Source organism: Rutidosis leptorrhynchoides, chromosome 10 (assembly GCF_046630445.1).
Source record: "Rutidosis leptorrhynchoides isolate AG116_Rl617_1_P2 chromosome 10, CSIRO_AGI_Rlap_v1, whole genome shotgun sequence".
NCBI classification, from domain to species: domain Eukaryota; kingdom Viridiplantae; phylum Streptophyta; class Magnoliopsida; order Asterales; family Asteraceae; genus Rutidosis; species Rutidosis leptorrhynchoides.
In genome coordinates this window covers 118,020,243-118,039,560 of record NC_092342.1, presented here as the reverse complement: position 1 = coordinate 118,039,560, position 19,318 = coordinate 118,020,243, and the positions used below count along the sequence as shown (strand labels likewise).

The 19,318-nt window shown below is 31.4% G+C and overlaps 1 protein-coding gene across 1 annotated transcript; it reads right to left on the bottom strand.

Moving 5' to 3' along the window:
* Positions 1–9,506: 9,506 nt before the first annotated feature.
* On the bottom strand, positions 9,507–9,890 carry LOC139870574 (uncharacterized). The gene has a single exon (XM_071858356.1). The coding sequence runs from the start codon at positions 9,888–9,890 to the stop codon at positions 9,507–9,509; it is 384 nt and encodes a 127-aa protein (XP_071714457.1).
* Between the last annotated feature and the right edge of the window lie 9,428 nt (positions 9,891–19,318).

The window sequence follows — 19,318 nt, the reverse complement described above, 5'->3', positions numbered from 1 at the left end:
ACAACGTGTTGTCTCAGAATTAATCCGACGTATTGTTGTACATGTGTCCCGACGGTATGTAAAGTGCAGAAATTAAATAACAATAAATAAAATTGCGAGATTGTAAATTGCGATAATTAAATGTTAATCAGTTAGCTGGGAATAGTTAGCTAGGAACAGTTAGCGTGGAATCTTAACAATATTTCAATTAGTTAATCCGTTTGTTTCTAACAAATTTTATTATATCCAATGTTTTCTTCATTATGCCACTTGTTGGATTCTGACAGATCAAAATCCAAATATGAATTTTCAATGGAAATGGTTGTTCTGTGGTGAATGGATATGTATATCGATAGTTGTGAGTAGGATAGTAAATGACCGTTGAATCAGATTCGGAGAATGTACAATGTAACTTATTAATGTGAAATCTAAATATTCCTCGGGTACTACCTACCCGTTAAAATATTTTCATCATTAATAGTTTGTACGAAAGAATTTTTAATTACAATCTTAATGAAAATATACTTGCATATATATTTTCTTCGAATGTAATTATGAATTTAATGAGTCAATAGGATATTAAACCCATTTAATTTATCGTTATTACTAGATTACATGATCTCTAAAACATTAGAGATTACATAATCGTCATGTCGAACGAAGATAAATGAGGTAGAACGATTCGTGAAGCGAAGATAGTCGATGTAGAACAATATGTAGAACGAATATCATACTCGAAATATAGATGATGATATTGAGGTGTGTGATGTTGATATCCGAGACATAGATTATGATGTTGAGATTTACGACGCGGTTGTGGTTTGGGGTGATAAGGGTACTGTTGACGTTGATGTGGTGATACGGATTATGCTGCCGGTGCTGCTGCTGGTGTTTGTAACCTTCGCACCATATTTTCCAAAGTCGTCACGCGAGCGCGAAGTTCATTAATTTCTGCTAGTACACCGGGATGATTGGCGGTTGGAGTGAGTGAATGAACAAGATTCGAAATATGGGATAGTATGTAATTGTGGCGAGATACTCTAGAAATGAGAGAGAAAATGGTTTCTCAAACAGGTTCGCCGGTAAGTGCTTCGGGTTCATCGCCAAGAGGGCAATTTGGTGGATGGAAAGGATCTTTGAGGTGAAATGATTTTCGAATATAGGATGATATTCTAACTTCATAGAATACCTATATATATAGTTCTAAAGATTCCGTAGACTACAGAGGAACCTACGGCATGTGTCAAGCAAGTCTACAGATGCGCTAAGATATGAATTATCAGATACGCTAAGATATGAATTTTGTCTATACACTATCAATGCAATAAATGCAGTAAGACGTGTCTAGACTTATGAATGATAAGCAGGCAATTTTCTAAGGATGATAAGCAGATAGTTTCCGACTAGAAATGATATGCAAAATTTTGGCAGGTAGACACAGTCAAAGTCCAGACTCGCTAATGTATCCTAACAACTACTAGTTAGACACATTAATGCAAGGCCTGGTTCGCTAAGACCACCGCTCTGATACCACCTGTAAAGACCTCGACCTTATCCTCTCGGACGAAGTCTTCAACATTTGGTTCCATTGCGATGATCGACTCCAAGTAAGGTCCTTAGTATGAGCTAATGCACAGCGGAAGACTTAATTCGTACCTGAGAATAAAAATGCTTTAAAAAGTCAACATAAAGTTGGTGAGATATAGGTTTGATGCTAGCAGCGTTATAACTATGGACCACAAGATTTCATATTTATACATAATACACTCCTCGTGTATGAAAAAGTCGTTGAGCACTTGGTAACCATACTTAACTAAAAGTCACAGCAGCATACTCTTAAATAAACCCTACACCGTACCAAGTGTAGTAACGAGAACGAAGTACTGTGCAACCGTTAAATGCTGGTCGTCCAGCCCGGTTGGGGATGTCAGCCCGATAGATCTATCAACAGGATTCGCATTTACGCTCCTCACGTAATTAGCAGTTACCAAGTATAAAGAGATATGCCATGGTACAACTCAACGTAGAATTTATTTTTGATCACTTGTGTCCATAACGTAAATCATTTATAAAAACAGCGCATGTATTCTCAGCCCAAAAATATTTAGAGTTTAAAAGGGATCTATATACTCACCTATTGTATTTCGTAGTAGAAATACATATAACATCATTTAACAAGTATAAGGTTGGCCTCGGATTCACGAACCTATATCAAGTATATATATATTAACACAAAATAATAATCGAGCAAGTTTATATTATTATTAGTAATACACCTGTTATATTATATGTTGTATAGATAAATTTATACTTAATATATATATTTTACATAATTAATAATTATCACATCAAATTTGAATATAGTAGTTTATGATGTTAAATATTATTTATTTTGTAATATTGATATTAATTTAGTTAAGTCTTATGTTATAATTACATTTTTATTTAGAAAATCTTTATTTGATATATTAATAATACTAATAATAATAATAAGGATAAAAATAATACTAATTATGATGAAATTATGATACTTCTAATAATAATAATTTAGTATTAAGAATGATAGTTAAAAAAATGTTAATTTCCATAATAATACTAATTTTAATAAAAATGATGAATTTAAAAGTTTTGATACTTTTAGTGATGCTGATAATAATATAAATGATTTTAATGATAGTAATAATAGTTAACTTAGCAATAACAACAATAATTGACAATAATAATAATATAATGATGTTAATAATAATAATAATAATAATAATAATAATAATAAAAATGATAAATAAAATAATTTTACCTTCAAATAAACCCTTTTTAAAAAAATATGTTGCGAGCCGGGCTCGAACCCGAGACCCCTTGCTTACACTCAAACACGTAGAACCCTTGGGCTGTTGCCCGTTTTCTATTTTAAAACCCCCCACATTTAATTATAAACCGTATTTGTTTACAAGTTCTTCATCATCTTCCAGTATCAATCGATCAAAAACAATTGTCCATCAAATCAACCAAATTACAAAACGGTTTAGGTTCCTTAACTATAGCAGAGACAACTCTTATTAGTTAAACGATTTAATTAACACAACAGGAACGAAAGTGAGCAGGTAACAGACCCGTCGCCACCATGGATAAACCCAAAAATCGAATTTTGAAATCTAGATCGTTTCAGATGGAACTTATCATATGAAAAAGATTAAAAATCTTCTTTATAACCTATCTGCATCAATAATTTGACTCAAAACATTAAAATGATTACAAATTTTCATTATGAACACTTGTTTGACCTTTTGAAGTTTAAACTTCAACTTACGAATTTGGATTCGTTAATAAGAATTGGGACATGAGATTTTGCAGAAAGTTTGTTTGACGAATTCCTAACACACTGACATTTATAGATTTAAAAAAAACTCATCTAATTTCGATCCAGAGATCATCTCAGACGCAACAGGGAACTAGACAGGTTCATGAACTTTCTTATTAATTAAAATTAAAATAGATATCAAAAGGTAATTGTAATCAATATAGATACTGGAGGAATCGAAGGAAATCTGTTTATATAAAAAAATCGATCAGTTGATTATATAGAAGATGAATAGCAGAAAAAGACACGCAAATAAAAAAAAAACAAATCTGATTATGATATCAGTAATTTTTGTACGCGTGTTATAAAAAGTCTCCATATATATTATTTTTAATTTTAATATTTAATAACTATATTAATAATTATATTGATATTATTATTAATATTAATAAACATTCTAATATTATAATCATGATAATACTATTATCAAAATAACACAATAATAATAATAATAAGACTAATAATAAAAGTGATAATGATAATAATAAAATTTCATAATTTTTGGTAATAATTTTAATTATAATCATAATAATTATAATAATTATAATTTTTCTGCCAATTAAAATAGTTTTAATATTAATAATGATAATAATATTGATAAATATGTATTAATAGTAAATAATCATAACCAAAATTATAATACAAATGATATTAATAATAATAAGAATAAGTACAAAGATGATAAAAATAATGATTATTAAGGATAAAGGTAGTACTAATAATATCTAATGATATTGCACGTAATAATTAATGTATAATAAGTTACATGTGTCAGATTTCATATCTATATCTTTTTGTATAATAATATTAATAATACAAATATAATTGTTAATATTGAAAATAATAATAATATTATAATAACCATCGTTTAACTTATAATTAGACATATTATTATTTATTAATTATGTAATATATATATAAACATATATACTTACACTTGTTCATGAATCGTCGGAAATAATTAAGGATCGATTGATGACATGAATAAAGATTTCAAACTTTCTAGACTCAACATTACAGATTTTTGCTTATCGTGTCGGAAACATATAAAGATTAAGGTTTAAATTTGTTCGGAAATTTCCGGGTCGTTACAAAATGAAAGTAATAATATTACTTATGCGATTTATAAAATCATATATGTATCTATAATTAAGTTAATAAATTTACCCTTACTTATTTTGGTTAGTACATACTAAGTTATATCTTCAAATTATTTAAAAATCGCTCCTTTATCGAGATATTCAACTTAAGTCAAATAGTTTTGTGCAAAATGATACACGTTGTACCTACTTCTAAACTTACTAGGAACTTCGTTCCGTTTATGTTGTCGCATCAAATGTTTAAAGGTTTTTCAAAATTTCCTTGGTTGATTTTATTAAAGGTTTTCGTATTAGACTACACCATGTATGGATCACACTTCTTCTCGCCCTCCGTTGGGGATGAGGCTTACCATTAAGATCTTTATTAAAAACTCTTGAGCCACTTTGGATGGCAGTTTTATAAAATTGTTAGAAAATCCTTGCACCCATAAAATGTTCCTCTTAAGGTTAGACATGGCAAAAACGCGGGCCGATAAATTAGTTTTTCAGAGTACACTCAGTGGTCACTCCTTGTAGGAAAGGCACAAGGTGAGTTTCTACTCTGAATATTTCACGGCTAAATGCAACACCCTGGTAAACATCATCTCTATGAATCAGTATGTTGAGATACATGAATCATTTTTGGAGATTCTTTTCACTCGGAGTAAACCATTCTTTAGGACCAAGAGTTCACGTATCTTCTCATTCGCACATCCCCCCTAAGTATAAGGATAAATTCAAAACGAAGCGCTCGAAGAGTTCACTCTCGCTCAAAGATCACACCTTTCGTGCAATTCTCTTTCGGAAATGTAATGTAAGATACTTTGAGAATCTATGAATCTTGTTATCCTCTTGGAAGGAGACTGCTTAAAACATCTACGACACTGATGTGGTTACTCTACATATTCCTTCCTTCGTTGGTTACAACTATCTATTGTCCTAGTTAATGTTAACCCTAACTTCAACATGTAACTGAAGGGATGAAGTTACATTACGGAACTGTGCTTTCATTTCATCCAAGGATAAGTTCACCTACTGCATGGTAAAATGGGTGATACCCTTCATTTTTCGTTCAGACCGTCCTGAAGACACTATAAATAATTATGGCTTGCAAGTCCGATTGGTCACTTTCAGCTAAAATTTCGATTCACTTATTCAAATGAAACGTTCTTAAATATCGATTTCTTTATGCCTATGGCCTCCTTCCGAAATCAAGGGGTTAGTAAAATCCGTGGCTAACACTATCCAGACATCAAATCGCATGGTTGTAATCACTATGTTTTCCATTCTACCTGTCAGATTATATTGCGACATACTCGCTCAATGACCCGGCTTTTTTGACTTGCTTTTGTGCTTTGTGCTTTCACGAAACTGCAGATTTGTGCGTACTGAGCTAGCTTATGCTCTGGGATCTCTAATCATGGTTAATTACTTTCGTTAATATCTTACAACGTGCTATTAAGTGTGTAATCACTTAACTTGATCCTCGAATGCTTTTACGACCGTTGGTGTCACTTATCGCTTTAAACGAAATACGTACTTGGTACACGTTAAACTTTTATCGTAATTGGAATATTATGACTGCGTAAACTTGATTGTTATTTATTATAACAATTACTTGGCTTGAGGGCTTATTTAATTAAGCTTAGTGTTTACTAATGCTTACTAGTTACCTTAATGGACTTAACACCCTAATTGACTTTCCATGGCCCGACTTGTCTTTGTGACACACGCTTTTCACGAATAATATTTCGGATATTATTTACATTCATGATTAATTATTATTAATCATTTTTAATTAACTAATGTTAGTAGTTAATTACTTGGGCTTTATTTATTTAATTGTTGCATACATACTTGGACTTGGGCCTTTATTAATGGACATGGACTTGGAAGCCCACCCTACTTCCTTAATGGACTAGTAAGCCCACTTTTAAGCTTGTGTTTTATTAATGATAAACATGGATTAATTAACTTAAGTTGGAGACAAAATCTTACAAGCATGCTAGAACTCTTTCCGATACATTTAACTTTAATCCATTTTAAGCTTACACCATCTCCCAATACTTGAAAGATCACTTTTGACTTACCCTTTTTGGACTCCAAAACCGTAGGTTTTGAATGGGGAGGGAGGTTCCATTTTTCATTTTTTTTGTTACTTATTTACTAGTCTTCATTTCATTTTCCACACACACATACTTGCACTACTCTTTTCTCTCATCTTTTTCTCTCAAACTTTGTAAGTAATAAACTTATTTTCTTTCTTTTCTTTCTTTTGAATTCGAGTTCCATCATCATCATTTACTAGTTACTTGTTGTTTGTTGTTGTTAAAGATCAAGTTCTCTAACTTGTATCTTCATGTAATCTTGTTACTTCCATCTTTGTTTGATGAGAAAACAAGAACAAGGATCTAAGTTCTATAACTTATGGTTCTACAATTAAGATGTTATAAAGATCTAAAACTCATAAGCCTTGAGAGCTTACTTGTGTTCATGTTTTGTAGACTTGAAGTTTATTTCCTTAAGATCCAAACTTTGATTTGAATCTTCTCAAGTATGAAACAAACATGAACATAATACTTGTAACTTTAGTTTATTTCTTTCTTTTGTAAGTATTTTAATTATTACTTTGGTCAAGTATTACTAGTTAAACTTGATCTCATATTTCTTGAAACTAAAATTTAACTTTGTAAGTTCAAGAACATGGAAGTATAACTTTCTAGTTATAACTTCATTATCTTATGTTGGATCTAAGTTTCTATAGCTTATGGTCTTCCAATTTTGTTGAAAAAAGAGCTTATAAGCTTATATACATTTTTCAAGATAAAAATCTAAGTTTCATAACTTATGGTTTTATTAGAGTGAGGATCCAAGTTCTATAATTTAGGATCTAACTTAAGAACACTAGATCTAGACTTTCTAGTCTAGGATCTTTAAGATCTAATTAAGATCTAAGTTCTACAACTTAACATCTTGTTTATTTAGTTTACTTTCAAGTTTGTAGCTTAATATTACTATTAGAACTCATGTATGTGTCGGATCTAAGATCTTGATGTAACTTTGGTTCACAAACTACTTACAACTCGTAAGTGAGTTGTGCTACATATCTTAGACTTACATTAGTGTTATTATGGTTAAAAATTTGTAAAAAAATGATGCAAACACATCAACGAGTTGTACACTTGAAGCTATACGCATCAAGGATGAGAACCGTGATGAGCATCAAGCACCAAGAACCCACCGGAGCACCTTACCTACTGTTTTTCGAATCTGATCAATAACCTGGACTACTGGAAAAGTTTATTTCCAGCTATTTTGGTTCGAGTAGATGATTTTCCGTTTAGACCTCGTCTTAATCCGAGTTACGGTTTAGGATTTATGGCCATCCGAAAGTCACTACACCCTTTTAACGTTGTGCTGAGATTTTTGACCTACTCGCACTTAAACCGTTGCCACGGTCAAACGAAGATGATTTTGGTTCTGGAAATTGGGAAGCCTCTAGGGGACTCATATACGGAGCCATGGCCACTAGTCTCACCTCATTTCAGTTTGTATAGAGGTCGTGACGACTGAACGAATTCAGCCTTTATTTCAAACTCTATTCTTGATTGAAACTTACTTTACACTTTTTGATTAATGATGAATGATGATGATACTTAAGACCTAATTTACATACTTTTAAACCTTTGGGAACAATTTACTGACTTAGTAACTTTTGACTTAGGTTGAGGACCTTTCGGACCAACCACTTGATTACCTACCGCGTATCGACTTTACTACTTTCCATTGTGAGTTATAGCATCCCTTTTTACTTTAACTATTTTGGGAACTGAGAATACATGCGCATTTTACGTTTTACATACTAGGCACGAGTACTTAAACTTTATATATGTGTGGGTTATACAACGGCATAAACTTTTCCCTTAGCTCGGTAACGTTTAGTCATTGGTCTTTGAACCGGTGAACGCGAATCTTAGATATCGATCCATAGGGTTTGACATCCCCACTCGGGCTAGTAGCGCTAGCATTTAACGGGTGTTTAATACTTCCTAAACATACGCACTCGCCAAGTGTACTTTTAGGGGGTGATATTTACGTTAAGTTAGTTACCAAGTGCCCACGGTTGAACATATACTTTATCATACTGATTTGAATTACTGATTTGAAATGTTGGTTTGAAGCACTGAAATCTCGTGGCCTACATTACATTACTGATTACAAACAAACTATAGCTCACCAACATTCGTGTTGACTTTTTAAGCATGTTTTTCTCAGGTGCTTAGACGTTGTTGCTTCCGCTGTTAGACTTGCTTTCTTGATGTATTAGACTTGCTGTTACAGACTTGCTGTGTTAGACTTCTGCTGCATTACTTAGAGATGTCTCAATCATGGAACTTTTATTTTGCATTCGTAACTTACGTTATTTTCAAATAATGGTTTTGTAACGACCTTTGGGTCACATACTTATGTTAATGCTTCAATTCATAGGAAGCACGTGATCTTTTATAAAACGCTATTTTTTCATGAATGCAAAACTGGTTTTCAAACAGCATATAGCGTTTGACCTTGTAATGATCCTGTTGTTGATGATCTGTACACGTTAATTTTGTATGGGGCATAACAATTACCGCCTCTGAACCGTACACCAAACTGAATGGTGTCTCTCATTTGCTGTTCTTGTGCGTCGTTTTGTGCGCTCATAGGATTTTGGGTGACTCATCTACCCATCCGCTGCGCTTCATTCCCAACCTTGCTTTGATGGCGTGCACAATATCTCTGTTGGTGACTTCACATTGACCATTGTCCTAAGGGTGCGCAACAGAGGTGAAGCGTTACTTGATATTCAGATCTTGACACCAGCTGCGGAAGGGATTACCTTCAAATTATGTACTGTTACCGCTAACAATCTCATTAGGTACACCGAACCTGCACACAATGTTCTCCTAGAAGAAGTCTCTAACTTGCTTACTGGTAATAGTGCGCAATGGCTTTGCTTCCACCTACTTGGTGAAGAGGTCGATAGCTACCACCAAGTATTCAGCATTTCCCGCGCCCTTTGGGAAAGGTCCCACTATGTCGATGGCCCATTTTCAAAATGGCCACGGTGAAACGATAGGTATCATGGGATGTTGAGGTGCTCTGCTGACGGGCGCATGTAGCTGGCACTCCTGGAAAACTCTGACCCTTTCAGCTGTGTCTGCATACATTCTAGGCCAATAATACCCTAGTCGCTTAATCCTCTCGGTGACTGTCCTCCACCCAGAATGTAACCCGCAGGATCCCTTGTGAACCTCATCAATGATCATGGAAGCTTCATTAGGTCCCACGCAGCGCAGGGATGCACCTAAATAGGAATTTCGATATAAAAGTTCCCCTCGTAACTCGTAGTTTGGTGCCTTCACCCTGATATTCATCGCTTCCTTCTCTCCCTCGGGTAAAGATCCGGTTCGCAGGAATTCTATGATATCTGTCATCCAGGTTGCTTCTTCTTCTTCTTCAATAGATGCGATCGTTGTTTTGGGCTCTGTGGATTTCGTGAATCCGAGGGTTACATTAGGATTGTGGTAATCTTGAGCATTAGGATTGTGGTACACTATGACTTGACCTAATTTGTTAGACAAATATTGACCAACATATATACATATATAATTGATATAGGTTCGTGAATCCGAGGCCAACGATCGCATGAACATAATTCCTGCGAACCAGATCTTTACCCGAAGGGTAATTAGTCACATGAACATAATTCAAAGTTTTTGAGATTTCAACATTACATAATTTGCTTATCGTGTCGGACTGATATAAGGATAAAGTTTAAATTTGGTCGGAAATTTTCGGGTAGTCACAGTACCTACCCGTTAAAGAAATTTCGTCCCCGAAATTTGATAGAGGTCGTCATGGCTAACAATGAGAATGTTATTATGACAATTATAGAGTTTTATCATGTTTAAGAAGTATGGATAAAATAATTCAATTACCCGAAGCGTTTGAGGGAAGTTATCGTAAATGAATGAAATAAGATTATAGTGATTCGTCATATCTTTTGACGTCATCACAATTGATCTCCGAATTTAAAGAAAATCTTTGTAATCTATATAAGATTTGATTCTTCAGCGATTAAGGAGATTATGATTCTCTTCGATTTAATGCGATAATCCATCTTGATTTCTCTGTCGGATATTTCACTATAAATCTGCCTCCTTCGTTTCCTTACAACTCACACCTTCTATTCTTTCTCTCTCAATTCATATTTTAAAGTATTTGTCAATATGCTCCATCCACAACTGATTCTGGATATACTTCTAACTTTCATATCTGTCATTCTTCTTTTTCATCTACCGCCGAAAGAATCTATTTACTTCTACTATACCCTTGGGTTTATAGTGTTTTTAGTTCTCCCATGTCTTTATATCGCTATATGTATCGATATATACGATTTGTAATTTCTAGGTTGTTATTGGGCTTTATATCTTCCCTTATATTTCGAAGTCCTTGCTTCTGTTTTCTATAATCATTGTCATCCACAGTTAATGCTCTTTCCTATTTGCTGCAATTTATACTCCCATTTCTATTTCGGAGCTTTATTCTTTCGTTTTCTCTTCTTGCGATTAAGCACCGCATATAATGGTCCAGAATTTGTAGATATGAACTTCGGAATGAACATAGTTAATGTTCTAAGAAGGAAATCGTAATGACGCGATTTTGATTTGTTAAATTACCAGAATACCCTGGAAAAGACCGAATCATCAAGAAATATTTTCTTGATATTTTAGAGGTTAAATAGAATACAAGAGTCGTGTAATGTGGCACATTATGACGTTATGATCTGTGAATCATCACATTTCATTTTGAAACTCAGCATGAATTACTGTAATATAATCACGTTGATCAAGTGTCATTATATTATACTAACTCATGCATCAGTTCCCAACACTACTTAAAAAATATTCCTATTTTAAACTCGAATGTTTTAGAATTTAGAAACTAAAATAGTTTCTTTTATGATGTAACACAGATAGCGTGAAGAGGTACATGGTTTCAGATAAGAATAATTATGGAATTATCTTCAGAACCATGGAGGATATTTATAATGAAAGATATGATGATATCTTAGAATTTCTAATATCAGAGGATGATGAAGGATACTGTTCGCAAGGGTTTAGAGTCAGGAGCAAGGTATTCGTTAATGACTTCAGCAGATACTAAATCATTTGGATTCTTTGAAGGCAGGTTTAGTCTTTGTGATTTATCCACAGCCTCTTTCATACTTTGTTCAATCCGTTTTCCAGTTCCAAACCTTCTCTTTTTCTGAGCTTTGCCAGCACACTATTCTTTATCATCATACTTTTTACTATTAAGGTCGTTTACAGTTTTTGCTGCTTCATCAGCATTTTTTAAAATTAGTTCGCAGTTTAGGGTGTTTTTCAGAAACTTCACATTCAAAGTATGTAAGTCCAGAAGATAGATGTTATATATACACATATAACTGTTGGCGTAGACATGCTGCGAGATTTCAAAATACTGATTGCTAATTCCTGATGATTCGTATGGCAATTCTCGTTACAAGATGCAGATGAGTAAATGATGGGCTTTTGATAAATATAATGATTTTTCAGAAAATCCTAGATCATTACGGTTGCTGATAAGTTTACTGCTAATGTGATAGAATATAAACGGTTCTCCAGTAACGGTAACGTATATATCAAGATTATAATAAGGCTGTTTCGACTGAGAAGTCGAAGTTGTCTTGCTGGAGCTGTGACAAAACTGACTACTTTGGAAAGGAATTGAAAAGTTATTTTAGCTAATAAATGCCAAAGAGTCTGACACCGATACGTGTCAAATTACGACTTTGGTTTCGAGAGCTTTTTAGGTACATAACTATGGGTAATATGTGGTTGGATCATCATCTCGATTGCTCATTATTTGAAGTGTCTTTAGGAATTTCGGAGGGTTTGAACGCATTTGGAATCGTTAATATACATATGATGTTCTAACACAGTTTTGAAGTCAAAGTATAGCTTTGAAAGACGTAGGAATTTAAGAGTGATGTCTTCTGTTAAATTATGACTTGGATTTTGATTTGTCAAAATCAGAATGCGTAATCAAATTTGGGTGAGAATGGTTGTTTTGATTTCTATACAAGAATGTATATTGTTGTGAGATTAGGGAGTATAGTTGATGATTTGCTTAATCAGATTCGAAGAATGTAACATATTAATTGTGAATTTATATATCCCTCGGGTATTACCTACCCGTTAAAAAAAATTTCACAATTAATATTTTGTACAACAGAATTTTTTTACAGTCTTTATGAAAATATATATGTGCATATTTTCTTCAGATGTAACATAGATTTAATGAGTTAATATTAAATTAAACTCATTTGATTTACGGTTGAAACTAGAATTGAATAATCCCTAAAACTTTAGAAATTACATAAGTATTTCTTCAATGATTTTGAAATTATGAATCAATACTTCGTTATTTGTTGATGCATAATGTTGGTGTTTCGTGAATTCTTTTAAACTTCGTAAGGTACGAATGATGTTATTTGAAAAGTTTCGAGTACATCAATGATGAAAGTGTGATATCAAACATATATTTGAATAACACACTTGATTAATTATGAATTGGAATTTATTAAATTGAGACAGAGATTGTAGTTAACGATGGTTAAGTTGCGGATGAAGGACCTACATTATTGCATATTAGTAATATGAATTAACCGAGTAGTTAAGATTCACACATTATAGAAAGATTTATTTTGATCTCAAAATTTATATATATATATATATATATATATATATATATATATATATATATATATATATATATAAAATATACATATAATTTCTTCAAAGGGAATGAGTTGATACTTCATAACTCGTTGATGCAAGATATGCGTTATTGATTCGTAATGATGCCCACGGTGATTCTTGAACTGGCAGAGCTTGTGCTGTTATAGGTACTGCTAGTGCTGACGATGCTGACGGTACTGTTGATGGTGATGTTATGGTACTGTTGATACTGTTGGTAAAACAAGTCTGGCTTATAAATCGTACACCATTTTCGATCTAAATTTCTACTCTACCATCTCCGTTCACTCATCTGATTTACGGTCAGAATTAAATAATCTCTAAGACTTTGGAGATTACATAATCGCCGCAAAGATATCTCTTCAATGAAGTTATGAATTAATACTTCATCGTTTGTTGTTGTTGATATTCCTTGATATTTACAGGGCGTATGACGTTGATGTTTGAGGTACAGATTGTGATGTTGCGGTGTGAGATGTGGATGTTGGTGTTGGTGGTGGTGATGGTACTGTTGACATTGATAATGGTGGTACTGGTTATGCTGCTGCTGCTGCTGGTGTTTGTAACGTTTGCACCATATTCTCCAAAGCCACTACTCGAGCGCGAAGCTCATTGACTTCTTCTATTACACCGGGGTGATTGTAGGTTCGGACGAGCGGATAAATAAAATCTAGAATTTTATGTAGTATATAATCGTGACGAGATACTCTGGAAATGAGAGAGAAAATGGTGTTTCGAACAGGTTCGCCGGTAAGTGCTTCAGATTCTTCGTCAAGAGGGCAATGTGGTGGATGGAAGGGATCACCTTCTTCTTGTCTCCAATGATTGAGGAGGCTACGAACCCATCCCCAATTCATCCAGAATAGATGATGACTGATTGGTTGATCCATTCCGGTCACACTGTTTTCGGAGCTTGAATGGGATTCCATTTTGGAATCCGAGGAACTTGAACTAATGACGAATTCCATTTCGTACGATTGAATTAAGGATTTTTAAATATGAAATGAATTTCGATTATCGGATGGTATTCTAATTACATAGAATATCTATATATATAGAACAAAAGATTTCGTAGATTACGGAGTAATTTACAGAGTATGTCAGGCAGAGTTTACGGTAATAGATACGCTAAGATATGAATTAGCAGATACGCTAATATATGAATTTTGTCTATACACTATTTATGCAATCAATGCAGTAAGATGTGTCTAGACTAAGAATGATAAGCATGTAATTACCTAAGAATGATAAGTAGATGATTTCCGACTAGAAATGATAAGCAAAACTTTTTGACATGCAGACACGATCGAAGTCCAGACTCATTAATGCATCCTAACGACTATCAGTTAGACACACTAATGCAGATCTGGTTCACTAAGACCACCGCTCTGATACCAACTGAAAGGACCCGTTCATATACATTATAAATGATTCACAATAGTTAATTTCATCGCGAGGCATTTGACCTCTATATAATACAATTTTCAAACATTTGCATTCGTTTTTAAAAGACAAACTTTCTTTACAACGCAAGTTGACGGCATGCATACCATTTCATAATACATCCAACTATAATTGACTTAATAAAAATCCTGATGAACTTAATGACTCGAATGAAACGTCTTTTGAAATATGTCATGAATGACTCCAAGTAATATACTTAACATTAGCTAATACACAGCAGAAGATTTCTTTAATACCTGAGAGGCTGAGAATAAACATGCTTTAAAGTGTCAACCAAAAGGTTGGTGAGTTCATTAGTTTATCGTAATCATTCATTTTCATCAATTTAATAAACCACAAGATTTTTATTTCCATTCCTCATAAATATCATGCATGCAAAAATCATTCCTATGGATTGAACACCTGATAACCGACAATAACAAGATGCATATAAGAATATCCTCTATCATTCCGGGACATCCATTGTATATGATAAAACAACATCGAAGTACTAAAGCATCTGCAACCATGGATGGGGTTTGTTAGGCCCAATAGATCTATCTTTAGGATTCGCGTCAATTAGTAGATCGGTTTAATAATTCTTAGGCTACCAAGCAAAAAGGGGCATATTCGGCTTCGATCATTTAACCATAAAATGTAGTTTCAATTACTTATGTCTATTTCGTCAAAAATTTTAAAAACAGCGCATGTATTCCCAGTCCCAAAAATATATATTGCAAAAGCGTTTAAAAAGGGAGCAAATGAAACTCACAATACTGTATTTTGTATTAAAAATACATATGACGTCATTGAACAAGTGCAATGTTGGCCTCGGATTCACGAACCTATATTAATTATATATGTTTATATGTTGGTCAATATTTGTCTAACAAATTAGGTCAAGTCATAATGTACCACAATCCTAATGCTCGAGACTACTATGCAAAAGTCAACAAAAGTCAATTTAACTAAAAATGATTTCCAAAATTTATACATGATTATTATATAGTTTAAATATAGTCGTTTTATATTTTTAAATATTTTTAACATATTTATTAGAGTAAATAATATAATTCGTTTATTAATAAATAAAATTTTATATTAAAATTTATATAATAAAAATATACTTTTATATATCTTAAGTAATAAAATTTATAAAATTCATTTGTATCGTAAACCTATAATGGTATGTATTATTAATGTAATTATATTACGTATGGTAAAAATATCTTTGTATCACATTTTTATTCGATAAAATAATATTGATAATAATAATAACATAATAATAATAATAACAATATTTATATTTACTAATAATAATAATAATCTTGATAATAAATAATAATCTTATATAGTAATACAAATGTTATAATAAAAATATTATATTCATGTTAATGATAATAACATTGATAATAATATTGTTGTTATCAATAATACTAATATATGTTTTTAAGATTTAAAATATTATTTTCTAACAAACATGATAATAACGATTTTTAATATTAACAATAACAATAATAATATTTTAAAATAATACTTCTATTCAAAATGATAATTTTTAATAATAATGATACTCTTTAATAATAACTGTAACAATAATAATATTTTATATGAAAAAAATAATTCTATTTAAAAATGATAATTTTTAATAATAATATTACTAAAATGATAATAATAATGATATTTTATAATAACAATCATATTTAAAAAAAATGATAATTTTAATAAAAATGATGGTTTTAATATTAATGATACTTTTAATAATAATAATGACGATAAAAATAATAAAATGATAGTCTTGATAAAAATATTAATTATTTTAAAAATATAAATAATCATAATAATAATAATAATAATAATAATAATAATAATAATAATAATAATAATAATAATAATAATAATAATAATAATAATAATAATAATAATAATAATAATAATAATAATAATAATAATAATAATATTGATTAGTAGATAATAATAATAATAACAATAATAATGACGATAACGATAACGGTAACGATAATGATAACGATAATAATAATCATTTTAACAATAATACCTTAAAATTATAGATAATTCAACTGTCGATATCTTTTAATCCGTTCATCGAAACCGTTCGATATCTAAATAAAAAGTTCTTAATTTTTCGCTAGCTTTCCAACGACATGCATATCTTATACCTTATCTCAACTGCATATGTAACTAATTCAGGATTCAACATAACCTATCTAATGGAAATATCAAAAGTACAAGCATGCATAATCCTATATACTCGAGCACTAGTTCGGGATACACTATTAATATATAAAAGTTAAATTATGAGTACTCACGTATCAATATTGAGATTCAATATTGCAGGAAAGGTACGTAAACGCAACGGAGATGATAAACAATAGATTGACCCTACGAGCATACCCACGAACATTACCCATCACCTCCATAGCTATAACCCATAATTTTCTTAGCCCTATCCTACTCGCAAACTAGTTTTGAAAATTACTCGAACATCACTCCGTCGTAGTTTTATGTATAAATACTAATAATAATAATATTAATACTAATACTAATAATTATAATAATATTAATAATAATAATAGTAATAGTAATAATAATAATAATTAAATAAATATTACTGAGTATAGAGAGATTAGAGAAAGATGGATAGATAGTTCAGCTCGCAAGACCAGAACCGAATGAATTTATAGAAGTGTCATTCATTTTCACAAGTTGTCATATAGTAATAATATAATTATATAATTATAATAGTATAATAAATAAATAAATAATAAAAAATAAAATATAAAAAATATGTGAAAGCGGTCACCACTTTATGACCCGTGATTTTGAAAAAACACTTACGTACCCTTTTATTTAATAATATTATATATAAATATATATTTAATTCATATGATTAATTATATATTATATTATATTCCCGTGCATAGTTGACTTGTAATTTTAGTTCCGATGACTTGTACGTTGTCGCTCTACTAATGTCCTAGTTTCGGTTTTTCAAACGAAGTTTCGTACGCTTAGAAAACTAGCCCTTTACATTTAGTGATAGGTACCTTTATCAAAATTTAGACTTAATCATCGATAAATTATTTTATGAAAAATGTAACTTATATAATTGAGTGTTGTGGTCATTTGCTTTTATAAATCAATGGCTCGTTGTTTATCTAAATATATTTTTTTAAATTAGAACATTTTATGACTGAGTTAAAATATATAGATATATATATATATATATATATATATATATATATATATATATATATATATATATATATATATATATATATATATATATATATATATATTTTCATTTAGAATTATAAATTTATACATAATATATATATGTTTGAAATATTTATCTAATGATATAATATTTGGCTTTTCAAAACTAATTATATTTCAAAGTTTGTTTTAAAATCGTTTAGAAAAATATTATAACTCGTAACGTTTTCATTTGAAAACTTAAATACATACCATTCATTTATGTACTAACTTTTTAAATATCAATCGTATCACTAAGCGAGTGTTACTATCGTGTACTAAACCAATTTGAAAACATATATATTTAAGGAGTACGTTTTAAATATACGTTGCAAGTATTTATATATTCAGCAACTCATATTCCAACATACGTTATTTAAACAAAGACACTAATAGTCTAGTTCTATTATATCGAAAAATGTTTTCATACATTTGAAATTAAGTCAATTGATTCTTATGTAATTTAAATCTTCCACTAACTTTTGTCTAATCTTTGTTAATGACACTTTTGTTCTTATCTATAAATCACTTTACTAAATATTCCGAATACCGTTAAAAAGAAAAGGTTTCCTAAATCAAAGTGTACCTCTCAATAGAGACTCGAAATCATAATTCAATGTATCTGATATTTCAATCTTTTGATATTATCTTTTAATTCCATCGATAATTATTTTAAATATATTTTGAAACAAATACGTTCATGTAAAGTATTATACATCTAATACTTTGTTTACGTTTTCAAATTATAATATATTTACATATATATAATCATATCCATTTAATGGTTCGTGAATCGTCGAGAACAGTCGAAGGGTAATTGGTCACATGAACATAATTCAAAGTTTTTGAGATTTCAACATTACAAAATTTGCTTATCGTGTCGGACTGATATAAGAATAAAGTTTAAATTTGGTCGAAAATTTCCGGGTCTTCACACTTGACAAGGCACAGCAAGCGAACAGTAAGATTTAGCAACAACTGGATCGCGCTAAGCTTCAAAATAACGATCACGAGGAAACCATTCGCGTGCTACATGCTAAGTGCGCCGAATCAGAACAGCGAGCGCGGTCGACCACTCATGAGTTCGAAGTGTTGAAGGCAGGTCTACCACGTATAGTGGATCATGCTTTATATAGCGCTGCTGTGAATGATCGGTGTGAGGATGATTTGAAAGCTATACAAGATGTCGAGCGCCTTCACTTCTGGAATATCATAAAGGAACACATTCAAGTGCCCACTATTCTTCCTAAGCCTGTTCGAGACTGCCTCATTCCCGGAGCGCGAAAAATTGCTAACAAGGCCTGCAGGGCGCTATATCATATCCCCATTCCTCGGCTTGAGGAGTTGTTACGCAACCCACGAGT

Coding starts and splice junctions, on each gene's coding strand:
- LOC139870574 (XM_071858356.1), bottom strand. CDS start 9,890: ATGACAGATATCATAGAATTCCTGCGAACCGGATCTTTACCCGAGGGA.